Source organism: Panthera leo, chromosome E1 (assembly GCF_018350215.1).
Source record: "Panthera leo isolate Ple1 chromosome E1, P.leo_Ple1_pat1.1, whole genome shotgun sequence".
Classification (NCBI taxonomy): domain Eukaryota; kingdom Metazoa; phylum Chordata; class Mammalia; order Carnivora; family Felidae; genus Panthera; species Panthera leo.
Window position 1 is genome coordinate 43,299,260 of NC_056692.1, and position 12,692 is coordinate 43,311,951.

Below are 12,692 nucleotides of genomic sequence, written 5' to 3' on the forward strand. Positions count from 1 at the left end.
CATGCCACCTCCCTTTTTATGACCATTTCCTTTCTTCCCACCTGTCATTTCATGTTCTGAAGACGATTTCATCCTAGTGTGGCGCCCATAGTACTTACTCTTGGGTTGGGCCCAAACTGAGTACTGTATGTGGAAGGCCGGGCGTCAAAGATGAGGTCTGGGGAATCAAAATAATAACAGCTAACACTCATATTTCGCCAGGCACTGATCCAAGTGCTTCATATGTATTACCTCATCTAGATCTCACCATAATCCCATGAGATGGTAACTATCATAATTTCCATTTCACAGAAAAGGAAACTGAGTCACAAAGCTAATAGATGACAGACCTCGGCCCAAACGCAGGCAATCTAGTTCCAGAATCTCTACTCTTCACTACTCTGTTGTATCCTATTATAGAGGATGGAGCAAAAATGGGAGAGTAGAGGTTAAGGAATGAAATAATGGGGCTAAAAATTGGATAAGGAAAAAGAATAAGGACAATTACAAGTAAAAGATTGGAGAAGGGCGAACAGTAGTAAAAAGGAAAATGAAGATAAGGGATAGTTGACAAAGAAAAGGTAAAAACAGAAAGTCAGTCAACGTGGTTGGGGAGATGAGGAAGGCCCAGGACGACATTGAGGAAGAGACTGCCATGTCAAGCAGGAGGCAGAGAACAAACAAGTAAAGGCGATTCTTACAAGATGGTGAAGGTGCCGTTGTAGGTGTCGGGCTCCAGCACGGGCACTCTGCGGAGCCTCTGCTGTAGGCTGAGACCAACACACGACAGGGTCTCATCTTTGCAGGTACAGCGCTCACATATTTTGAGGTCTGTGGTGGCATTCTGTTCTGGTTGCCAAGTTAAAGTTGTGTATGCCTTTTCTGAGGTATACTTTACAAAATGCACCACAGGATGTTGAGTTGTTGGAGGAAAACCTGTCTCAAATGACTCTGGTTGCTGACTTACAGGAATTTCTAGGTCCATAGGTGAAACCGTGACTTCAGTCAGGTTTCGATGTTGACTCTGAACCTGTTTTGGATGTGCAAGTGTCACCTCAAGGTCCTTTGGGGGAGGAGTTGTAGTCTTCTTCAGGGTTGTCGAATGTTCAGCCTCTGTAATAGGTTCTGGAGTTATAGTAAGCTCCACATGACGAAATGGGATGATGGGTGATGCTGGATGCTGACCTTGATCCTTACTTGGAGTTGGAACTGTCACTTCCTGCTGGAATGGATATTGAACTACAACCTCCTTAGGTGGCTCTGGAGGCTGAGTTGGGGTGTCTCGCATGGTTGGAGAAGGTTCAGTCTCCACACTGGATCCTGCAGTTACAGTAAGTTCCAGGTCCATAGGTGGAACTGTGACTTCAGTCAGGTTTGGATGCTGACTCTGAACCTGCTCTGGATGTGCAAGTGTCACCTCAAGGTCCTTTGGAGGAGGAGCTGTAGTCTCCTTCACGGGTGTAGAATGTTCAGCCTCTGTAGTAGGTTCTGGAGTTATGGTAAGCCCCAAGTCCACACGATGAGCTGTGACACTGGGCAATGTTGGTTGCTGACCTTGATCCTTACTTGGAGTAGGAACTGTTGAAATGCCCAGAGTCTAAGAGACCCCCAAAAACGAACCACCAGAGTCCAGAGTCAAAGCTAAGCAGCAAGGGTCATTTATTGCAGGTTCGAACCTGGACCTCTGCGCCCTCGTTGCCGGTGACGCCGAGAGGTCCTGAGAGAGGTTTTTACACCCCTTTTATAGACAGGTACAAACAAGTCATGGGGAAATCAGGAATTTTCCACAGTTACAGAGCTGCGATTGGTTGGTGTTTAAAGTTGGACACTTAACAGTATTCGATTGGTTCCTGCCTTTAGGTCAGACCACAACCGGGGGTATGGGTATCACAATGATTGATCAGGAATACACGGATGTGCCAGGCAACAATGATTGATCAGGAGTACACGGATGTGCCAAGTAACAATGGTTGACCAGGAGTACACGGATGTGCCAAGTAACAATGGTTGACCAGGAATATACGGATGTGCCAGGCAACAATGATTGATCAGGAATACATGGGCGCGCCAAGCAATTGTACAGAAGCGGAACAAGCTGGTTAAGCTTGGTTAGGTTTCAGTTTCCCATAACTTAAGCTTTTAAGTTTTAATTTTCTCAGGCCTCTCACTGTCACTTCCTGTTGGGACGGATACTGAACAACCTCCTTAGGTGGCTCTGGAGGCTGGGTTGGGGTCTCTTGCATGGTTAGAGAAGGTTCAGTCTCTGTAGTGGATTCTGGAGTTACGGTAAGCCCTGGGTCCAAAGGTTTAACTGTGACTTTAGTTAAGGTTGGATGCTGAATGTGCTCTGAATGTGGAAATGTCACCTCAAGGTCCTTTGGAGGAGCGGTAGTCTGCTGCAGGGCTGAGGAATGTTTAACATCCGTAGTGGGTTCTGTAGTTACAGTAAGCACCAAGTCCAAAGGCTGAACTGTTACATTCGGCAACCACAGACGCTGAGCTTGATCCTGATCTGGGGTTGGAACTGCTGCCTCTTGATATACTGGAGGTTGAGCTACAAGTTCCTTAGGCGGCTCTGGAGGCTGATCTGGGGTCTCTTGCATGGCTGGAGAAGGTTCAACCTCTGTAGTGGACTCTGGAGTTATGGTAAGCTCCAAGTCCAAAGGCTGAACTGTGACCTCAGTCAAGGTTGGATGGTGAGACTCAACCTGCTCTAGATGTGGAAATGTCACCTCAAGGTCCTTCGGAGGAGCTGTAGTTTTCTTCAGGACTGTAGAAGTTTTAACCTCCACAGTGGGCTCTGGAGTTATGGTAAGCTCCAGGTCCAAAGGTCGAACTGTTATATTGGGGAGTGATGAATGCTGAGCTTGATTCTGACCTGGTGTCAGAACAGTCTGCTCCTGATATACTGGAGGTTGAGCTCCAATAACCTCCTCAGGTGGCTTTGGAGGCTGAATTGGAGTCTCCTGCATAGGTAGAGGAAGTTCAATCTCCTTATTGAATTCTGGAGTTATAGTAAGCCCCAGGTCCAAATGTTGAGTTGTGGCCTTATTCAAGGTTGAATGCTGAAACTGAACCTGAACCTGCTCTAGATGTGCAAATGTTACCTCAAGGTCCTTTGGAGGAGCTGTAGTTTTCTTCAGGGCTGTAGAAGCTTTAACCTCCATAGGGGGTTCTGGAGTTATGGTAAGCTCTAGGTCCAAAGGCTGAACTGTTACATTAGGTGACGATGGATGACGAGCTTGATCCAGACCTGGAGTTGGAACTGTCACCTCCTGAAACAGTGGAGGCTGAACTACAACCTCCTTAGGTGGCTCTGAAGGGTGACCTGGGATCTCTTGCGTGGTTGAAGTTTCAACCTCTGTAGTGGGTTCTGGAGTTATGGTCAGTTCCAGGTCTAAAGGCTGAACTCTGACTTCAGTCAAATTTGGATGCTGAGCCTGGACCTGCTCTGGATGTGGACCTTGAGGAAAAACTGTTACCACCTGATGCTCTGGAGAGTGAGCTGGGGCCTCCTGTTGGGTTGGAGAAGGTTCAACCTCACCAGAAGGCTCTGGATGTTGAGCTGTGGCTTCCTGTTGAGTGGCAGAAGGGTTAATTTCCTCAGAGGTCTGTGGATGCTGACTTGGGGCCTCCTGATAGGTTGCAGGTTTAACTTCCCCAAGGGGATTTGGATGCTGAGTTGTGGCCTTTGACTGGGCTGGAGAAGGCTCAGTCCCCTCAAGGGGCTCTGGATACTGAGTTGGGGTCTCTGGTTGGGTTGGAAAAGGCTCACCCTCCTCTGATGCCTGAGGATACTGAGCTGGAGCCTCCTGCTGGGTTGAAGATTCAACCTCCTCAGGGGTCTGTGGATGCTGAGCTGGGGCCTCCTCCTGGGTTGTAGGTGGTTCACTCCCCTCGGAGGCCTGTGGGTGCTGACCCTGGCCCTCCTCCTGGAGAGGGGAAGGTTCACCCTCTTCCTGGGCCTCTGGAAGCTGAGTCGGGGCCTCCTCCTGGGTTGAGGATGATTCACCCTCCTCAGGGGCCTGTGATTGCTGAGCTAGGGCCTCCTGCTGGGTTGTAGAAGGTTCAACTTCTCCAGGATATTCTGGATACTGAACTGGGGTCTCCTGCTGTGTTGGAAGTTTCTCCTGTGTGGTAGATTCTGGAGATTGCGTTGGAGTCTCCTGTTGAACTGGCAAAGATTCAACCTCAGGGGACTGTGGAGGCAGAGTTGGGGCTTCATGCTGGGTTTCAAAAGGTTCCACATTAAGAGGCACTGAGGGCTGAGCTATAGTCTCGTGCCGAACTGCAGAAGGTCCCACCTCTGTAGTGGGTTCTGCAGTCATGGTAAGCTGCACATCTGGAGGTTTCACACTGACATTGGGCAGGTTTAAATGTTGATCATGGTAGTGACCTGGAGGTGAAACTGTCATCTTATGATGCCATAGAGGTTGAGCTGGGTGCTCCTGCTGGGTTGGAGAAGGTTCCACCTCCCTGGAAGGCAGCTCTGGAGGCTGAGCTGGTTGCTCTTGCAGGGTTGCAGAAGATTCTATCTCCCCTGGAGACTGAGCTGGAGTCTCCTGCTGGGTTGAAGATTCTGCCTCATTAAGGAGCTCTGCAAGCTGAGCTAAGGCCTCCTCCTGGGTTGGAGAAAGTTCAGCTTCTCCAAAACGGTCTGGAAGCTGAGCTGGGGGTTCCTGTTTGCTTAGAGAAGGCTTACCTTCCTCAGGAGGCACTGAAGGCTGAGCTGGGGTCTCCTGCTGCCTTAGAGAAGGATCAATCACCCCAGGAGGCTCGGAAGGCTGACCTGGGGTCTCCTGCTCACTTGAAGGCTCAACCTCCTCTGGAGGCTTACCCGAGGTCTCTTGCTGGGTTAGAGAAAGTTCTGCTTCCTCAGTATGTTCAAGAGGCTGAGGTGGGGCCTCTTGCTGGGCTATAGAAGATTCAACACCTTTATCAGGCCCTGGAGTTGTGGTAAATTCCACATCTAAAGGCTTACCTATAACCCTGGGAAACATTAAATAATCTGGATACTGACCTAGAGGTAGAGATGTCACCTCATCACTTACTGCAAGTTGAGTTAAATACTCGATAGGGAACTCTGGAACTAGAGTTGGGGCCTCCTGCTGGACTGGGGTAGGTTCAACCTCCTCGAGGCGCTCTGCAGGCTGAGGAGGGGCCTCCTGCTGGACTGGGGTAGGTTCAACCTCCTCGAGGCCCTCTGCAGGCTGAGCAGGGGCCTCCTGCTGGACTGGGGTAGGTCCAGCCTCCTCAGGGTGCTCCGCAGGCTGAGTTAGAGTTATGGTAAGATCCAGAGGTTTAACAGTGACATTGGGGAAGCTTGGCTTCTGAGCTTCACTCTGACTTGGAGATAGCACATTTACTTCATGATGTGCTAACAGTTGAGATATGATGTCCTTAGATGGCTCTGGAGGCTGAGCAGGGGCCTCCTGGGGGGTTGGAGAAGGTTCCACTTCCTCGGGGGCCTCTGTAGGGTGAGCTGAGGCTTCCTGCTGGACTGAAGAAGGTTCGACCTCTTCAGGGGTACTTGAAGGCTCAGCTGGGGCCTCTTGTGGGTTTGCTGAATTTCCATCCTTAAGGGACTCTGGACGCTGAGATGGAGCCTCCTGCTCAAGTAGAGATGTTTCTGTCTCTTCAGAGGGCTCTGGATGCTGAGCCTGAGCCTCCCCTTGGGGCAAAAAAGATTCAGCTTCCTCAGGGGACTCTAGATGATTTGGGGTCTTCTGTAAGGGTGGAGGAATTTCAGCCTCCTCAGAGAAGTTTGGAAGTTGATCTGGTCCTGTTATGCCCAGACTTCGTGATCCCCAAAGACCACTAGGGAGCCGAGTCCGATGCAAAAGCAAAAGAACCTTTATTCGAGCTAGCTCGAGCTCAATCCCCTACCTGCAAAGGAAAGAGATGGGAAGGAAGGACACACACCAAAAAGGTGACAGGAGTTATCTTATGAGTGGTAGGGAGGGTGGGGTGGGATTTTCACGTTTTATCCTCTATACCTGTGACATTAAAAACAAAAAAAAGTATCCATGATAATTCATGTATCCATGAATTACACATGTTTAAGAGAAGCTATTAAATGCCTGAGGTTCAGTTTCAACCGCTAACTCTGCGTATGACTTTGAATCTTTACCTTTAGTTTTGTCCTCTTCCCTCAGCAACAGCTTACCTGGTCAGTTTATATACACATTTCTTTCAGGGGAGTCAGGAATAAATTCAAAACAGATACCCATCTGCCCATGTGCCTGGTGGACATTTCCAGTCAACCTGAAGCCTTCTGGTTGCTCTGTGTTCCCTGGTAAAAGATGCCTCAACTTCCATCATTCTCCTTATCTGGGACAGAAGTTTCAGAGTAATATCTGAGTTTTCTCTTTCCCGTGCACACCCCACCCGCGACTGTCATCAGTTAGTCTATCTTGTCACTTCCTCCTTTGCAGTGCTCTCAAGGCTTTTCTTTCTACTCTTTTCAGCCACTCTGAGTCGGCCCCTTGTTACTTTATTCCCAGGTTTTGTTAGAACATTCTATCTGGTCTCGCTGGATCAAGCTCTCCTCTCCAGATCGGCCTATATGGGGAACTGAAAATAATCCTGTTTCAGCGTTCTGTATATCTCATGCTTGAAAACTTTCAATGGCTCTCTATAACTCAGAATCTAACGTTCAAACCTCTCTAGCTGATAGTCAAGGTTTCTCGTAATTGGATCTTTAACTGCTTAACCTAATTCTTAATTCCTGATCATTCCTGCAGCCGTGCCTTTGCCTAGACTTATACCCATTTTTTCTCTATTTAACACATCAGAGCCACTCTTTAAGTCTCAGCTAAAGTGTTAGCTTATCCATGCAGCTCTCCCTGACCTCCATACTCCGCTGATTACAGAGTCTGCTGAATTCCAACACCCATGGTACCTCTTTTAGTACTTAATTACATGCCACCTCCCTTTTTATGACCATTTCCTTTCTTCCCACCTGTCATTTCATGTTCTGAAGACGATTTCATCCTAGTGTGGCGCCCATAGTACTTACTCTTGGGTTGGGCCCAAACTGAGTACTGTATGTGGAAGGCCGGGCGTCAAAGATGAGGTCTGGGGAATCAAAATAATAACAGCTAACACTCATATTTCGCCAGGCACTGATCCAAGTGCTTCATATGTATTACCTCATCTAGATCTCACCATAATCCCATGAGATGGTAACTATCATAATTTCCATTTCACAGAAAAGGAAACTGAGTCACAAAGCTAATAGATGACAGACCTCGGCCCAAACGCAGGCAATCTAGTTCCAGAATCTCTACTCTTCACTACTCTGTTGTATCCTATTATAGAGGATGGAGCAAAAATGGGAGAGTAGAGGTTAAGGAATGAAATAATGGGGCTAAAAATTGGATAAGGAAAAAGAATAAGGACAATTACAAGTAAAAGATTGGAGAAGGGCGAACAGTAGTAAAAAGGAAAATGAAGATAAGGGATAGTTGACAAAGAAAAGGTAAAAACAGAAAGTCAGTCAACGTGGTTGGGGAGATGAGGAAGGCCCAGGACGACATTGAGGAAGAGACTGCCATGTCAAGCAGGAGGCAGAGAACAAACAAGTAAAGGCGATTCTTACAAGATGGTGAAGGTGCCGTTGTAGGTGTCGGGCTCCAGCACGGGCACTCTGCGGAGCCTCTGCTGTAGGCTGAGACCAACACACGACAGGGTCTCATCTTTGCAGGTACAGCGCTCACATATTTTGAGGTCTGTGGTGGCATTCTGTTCTGGTTGCCAAGTTAAAGTTGTGTATGCCTTTTCTGAGGTATACTTTACAAAATGCACCACAGGATGTTGAGTTGTTGGAGGAAAACCTGTCTCAAATGACTCTGGTTGCTGACTTACAGGAATTTCTAGGTCCATAGGTGAAACCGTGACTTCAGTCAGGTTTCGATGTTGACTCTGAACCTGTTTTGGATGTGCAAGTGTCACCTCAAGGTCCTTTGGGGGAGGAGTTGTAGTCTTCTTCAGGGTTGTCGAATGTTCAGCCTCTGTAATAGGTTCTGGAGTTATAGTAAGCTCCACATGACGAAATGGGATGATGGGTGATGCTGGATGCTGACCTTGATCCTTACTTGGAGTTGGAACTGTCACTTCCTGCTGGAATGGATATTGAACTACAACCTCCTTAGGTGGCTCTGGAGGCTGAGTTGGGGTGTCTCGCATGGTTGGAGAAGGTTCAGTCTCCACACTGGATCCTGCAGTTACAGTAAGTTCCAGGTCCATAGGTGGAACTGTGACTTCAGTCAGGTTTGGATGCTGACTCTGAACCTGCTCTGGATGTGCAAGTGTCACCTCAAGGTCCTTTGGAGGAGGAGCTGTAGTCTCCTTCACGGGTGTAGAATGTTCAGCCTCTGTAGTAGGTTCTGGAGTTATGGTAAGCCCCAAGTCCACACGATGAGCTGTGACACTGGGCAATGTTGGTTGCTGACCTTGATCCTTACTTGGAGTAGGAACTGTTGAAATGCCCAGAGTCTAAGAGACCCCCAAAAACGAACCACCAGAGTCCAGAGTCAAAGCTAAGCAGCAAGGGTCATTTATTGCAGGTTCGAACCTGGACCTCTGCGCCCTCGTTGCCGGTGACGCCGAGAGGTCCTGAGAGAGGTTTTTACACCCCTTTTATAGACAGGTACAAACAAGTCATGGGGAAATCAGGAATTTTCCACAGTTACAGAGCTGCGATTGGTTGGTGTTTAAAGTTGGACACTTAACAGTATTCGATTGGTTCCTGCCTTTAGGTCAGACCACAACCGGGGGTATGGGTATCACAATGATTGATCAGGAATACACGGATGTGCCAGGCAACAATGATTGATCAGGAGTACACGGATGTGCCAAGTAACAATGGTTGACCAGGAGTACACGGATGTGCCAAGTAACAATGGTTGACCAGGAATATACGGATGTGCCAGGCAACAATGATTGATCAGGAATACATGGGCGCGCCAAGCAATTGTACAGAAGCGGAACAAGCTGGTTAAGCTTGGTTAGGTTTCAGTTTCCCATAACTTAAGCTTTTAAGTTTTAATTTTCTCAGGCCTCTCACTGTCACTTCCTGTTGGGACGGATACTGAACAACCTCCTTAGGTGGCTCTGGAGGCTGGGTTGGGGTCTCTTGCATGGTTAGAGAAGGTTCAGTCTCTGTAGTGGATTCTGGAGTTACGGTAAGCCCTGGGTCCAAAGGTTTAACTGTGACTTTAGTTAAGGTTGGATGCTGAATGTGCTCTGAATGTGGAAATGTCACCTCAAGGTCCTTTGGAGGAGCGGTAGTCTGCTGCAGGGCTGAGGAATGTTTAACATCCGTAGTGGGTTCTGTAGTTACAGTAAGCACCAAGTCCAAAGGCTGAACTGTTACATTCGGCAACCACAGACGCTGAGCTTGATCCTGATCTGGGGTTGGAACTGCTGCCTCTTGATATACTGGAGGTTGAGCTACAAGTTCCTTAGGCGGCTCTGGAGGCTGATCTGGGGTCTCTTGCATGGCTGGAGAAGGTTCAACCTCTGTAGTGGACTCTGGAGTTATGGTAAGCTCCAAGTCCAAAGGCTGAACTGTGACCTCAGTCAAGGTTGGATGGTGAGACTCAACCTGCTCTAGATGTGGAAATGTCACCTCAAGGTCCTTCGGAGGAGCTGTAGTTTTCTTCAGGACTGTAGAAGTTTTAACCTCCACAGTGGGCTCTGGAGTTATGGTAAGCTCCAGGTCCAAAGGTCGAACTGTTATATTGGGGAGTGATGAATGCTGAGCTTGATTCTGACCTGGTGTCAGAACAGTCTGCTCCTGATATACTGGAGGTTGAGCTCCAATAACCTCCTCAGGTGGCTTTGGAGGCTGAATTGGAGTCTCCTGCATAGGTAGAGGAAGTTCAATCTCCTTATTGAATTCTGGAGTTATAGTAAGCCCCAGGTCCAAATGTTGAGTTGTGGCCTTATTCAAGGTTGAATGCTGCTGAACCTGAACCTGCTCTAGATGTGCAAATGTTACCTCAAGGTCCTTTGGAGGAGCTGTAGTTTTCTTCAGGGCTGTAGAAGCTTTAACCTCCATAGGGGGTTCTGGAGTTATGGTAAGCTCTAGGTCCAAAGGCTGAACTGTTACATTAGGTGACGATGGATGACGAGCTTGATCCAGACCTGGAGTTGGAACTGTCACCTCCTGAAACAGTGGAGGCTGAACTACAACCTCCTTAGGTGGCTCTGAAGGGTGACCTGGGATCTCTTGCGTGGTTGAAGTTTCAACCTCTGTAGTGGGTTCTGGAGTTATGGTCAGTTCCAGGTCTAAAGGCTGAACTCTGACTTCAGTCAAATTTGGATGCTGAGCCTGGACCTGCTCTGGATGTGGACCTTGAGGAAAAACTGTTACCACCTGATGCTCTGGAGAGTGAGCTGGGGCCTCCTGTTGGGTTGGAGAAGGTTCAACCTCACCAGAAGGCTCTGGATGTTGAGCTGTGGCTTCCTGTTGAGTGGCAGAAGGGTTAATTTCCTCAGAGGTCTGTGGATGCTGACTTGGGGCCTCCTGATAGGTTGCAGGTTTAACTTCCCCAAGGGGATTTGGATGCTGAGTTGTGGCCTTTGACTGGGCTGGAGAAGGCTCAGTCCCCTCAAGGGGCTCTGGATACTGAGTTGGGGTCTCTGGTTGGGTTGGAAAAGGCTCACCCTCCTCTGATGCCTGAGGATACTGAGCTGGAGCCTCCTGCTGGGTTGAAGATTCAACCTCCTCAGGGGTCTGTGGATGCTGAGCTGGGGCCTCCTCCTGGGTTGTAGGTGGTTCACTCCCCTCGGAGGCCTGTGGGTGCTGACCCTGGCCCTCCTCCTGGAGAGGGGAAGGTTCACCCTCTTCCTGGGCCTCTGGAAGCTGAGTCGGGGCCTCCTCCTGGGTTGAGGATGATTCACCCTCCTCAGGGGCCTGTGATTGCTGAGCTAGGGCCTCCTGCTGGGTTGTAGAAGGTTCAACTTCTCCAGGATATTCTGGATACTGAACTGGGGTCTCCTGCTGTGTTGGAAGTTTCTCCTGTGTGGTAGATTCTGGAGATTGCGTTGGAGTCTCCTGTTGAACTGGCAAAGATTCAACCTCAGGGGACTGTGGAGGCAGAGTTGGGGCTTCATGCTGGGTTTCAAAAGGTTCCACATTAAGAGGCACTGAGGGCTGAGCTATAGTCTCGTGCCGAACTGCAGAAGGTCCCACCTCTGTAGTGGGTTCTGCAGTCATGGTAAGCTGCACATCTGGAGGTTTCACACTGACATTGGGCAGGTTTAAATGTTGATCATGGTAGTGACCTGGAGGTGAAACTGTCATCTTATGATGCCAGAGAGGTTGAGCTGGGTGCTCCTGCTGGGTTGGAGAAGGTTCCACCTCCCTGGAAGGCAGCTCTGGAGGCTGAGCTGGTTGCTCTTGCAGGGTTGCAGAAGATTCTATCTCCCCTGGAGACTGAGCTGGAGTCTCCTGCTGGGTTGAAGATTCTGCCTCATTAAGGAGCTCTGCAAGCTGAGCTAAGGCCTCCTCCTGGGTTGGAGAAAGTTCAGCTTCTCCAAAACGGTCTGGAAGCTGAGCTGGGGGTTCCTGTTTGCTTAGAGAAGGCTTACCTTCCTCAGGAGGCACTGAAGGCTGAGCTGGGGTCTCCTGCTGCCTTAGAGAAGGATCAATCACCCCAGGAGGCTCGGAAGGCTGACCTGGGGTCTCCTGCTCACTTGAAGGCTCAACCTCCTCTGGAGGCTTACCCGAGGTCTCTTGCTGGGTTAGAGAAAGTTCTGCTTCCTCAGTGTGTTCAAGAGGCTGAGGTGGGGCCTCTTGCTGGGCTATAGAAGATTCAACACCTTTATCAGGCCCTGGAGTTGTGGTAAATTCCACATCTAAAGGCTTACCTATAACCCTGGGAAACATTAAATAATCTGGATACTGACCTAGAGGTAGAGATGTCACCTCATCACTTACTGCAAGTTGAGTTAAATACTCGATAGGGAACTCTGGAACTAGAGTTGGGGCCTCCTGCTGGACTGGGGTAGGTTCAACCTCCTCGAGGCGCTCTGCAGGCTGAGGAGGGGCCTCCTGCTGGACTGGGGTAGGTTCAACCTCCTCGAGGCCCTCTGCAGGCTGAGCAGGGGCCTCCTGCTGGACTGGGGTAGGTCCAGCCTCCTCAGGGTGCTCCGCAGGCTGAGTTAGAGTTATGGTAAGATCCAGAGGTTTAACAGTGACATTGGGGAAGCTTGGCTTCTGAGCTTCACTCTGACTTGGAGATAGCACATTTACTTCATGATGTGCTAACAGTTGAGATATGATGTCCTTAGATGGCTCTGGAGGCTGAGCAGGGGCCTCCTGGGGGGTTGGAGAAGGTTCCACTTCCTCGGGGGCCTCTGTAGGGTGAGCTGAGGCTTCCTGCTGGACTGAAGAAGGTTCGACCTCTTCAGGGGTACTTGAAGGCTCAGCTGGGGCCTCTTGTGGGTTTGCTGAATTTCCATCCTTAAGGGACTCTGGACGCTGAGATGGAGCCTCCTGCTCAAGTAGAGATGTTTCTGTCTCTTCAGAGGGCTCTGGATGCTGAGCCTGAGCCTCCCCTTGGGGCAAAAAAGATTCAGCTTCCTCAGGGGACTCTAGATGATTTGGGGTCTTCTGTAAGGGTGGAGGAATTTCAGCCTCCTCAGAGAAGTTTGGAAGTTGATCTGGTCCTGTTATGCCCAGACTTCGTGATCCCCAAAGACCA

At 49.4% G+C, this 12,692-nt stretch overlaps 3 protein-coding genes across 3 annotated transcripts in view; all 3 read right to left on the reverse strand.

Annotated features, from left to right (window-relative positions):
* Positions 1-1,590, reverse strand: part of LOC122207336 (leucine-rich repeat-containing protein 37A-like) — a 151,580-nt gene extending 149,990 nt beyond the window's left edge. The window contains exon 1 of the mRNA XM_042917438.1: positions 681-1,590. Coding sequence (XP_042773372.1) covers positions 681-1,327 — 647 coding nt within the window. The 5' untranslated portion in view covers positions 1,328-1,590. The remainder of the gene's footprint in view (positions 1-680) is intronic.
* A 4,369-nt stretch (positions 1,591-5,959) lies between these two features.
* LOC122207327 (leucine-rich repeat-containing protein 37B-like) lies at positions 5,960-8,521 on the reverse strand. The gene is made up of 2 exons (XM_042917424.1): positions 7,580-8,521; positions 5,960-7,056 (listed from the first exon to the last, which is right to left on the reverse strand). Exons 1-2 carry the CDS (start codon positions 8,224-8,226, stop codon positions 7,044-7,046), a joined length of 660 nt encoding a protein of 219 aa, XP_042773358.1. The 5' UTR covers positions 8,227-8,521; the 3' UTR covers positions 5,960-7,043.
* Positions 8,441-12,689, reverse strand: LOC122205881 (leucine-rich repeat-containing protein 37A3-like). Its single transcript, XM_042914491.1, has 2 exons — positions 9,040-12,689; positions 8,441-8,475 (listed from the first exon to the last, which is right to left on the reverse strand). The coding sequence occupies exons 1-2, from the start codon at positions 11,873-11,875 to the stop codon at positions 8,441-8,443; spliced, it is 2,871 nt and encodes a 956-aa protein (XP_042770425.1). The 5' UTR covers positions 11,876-12,689.
* Between the last annotated feature and the right edge of the window lie 3 nt (positions 12,690-12,692).

Coding starts and splice junctions, on each gene's coding strand:
- LOC122207327 (XM_042917424.1), bottom strand. CDS start 8,226: ATGGACCTGGAACTTACTGTAACTGCAGGATCCAGTGTGGAGACTGAA.
- LOC122205881 (XM_042914491.1), bottom strand. CDS start 11,875: ATGTTTCCCAGGGTTATAGGTAAGCCTTTAGATGTGGAATTTACCACA. Junction 8,476..9,039: donor ACAGGAAGTGACAGTGAGAG/GCCTGAGAAAAT, acceptor GGGGTCTCTTAG/ACTCTGGGCATTTCAACAGT.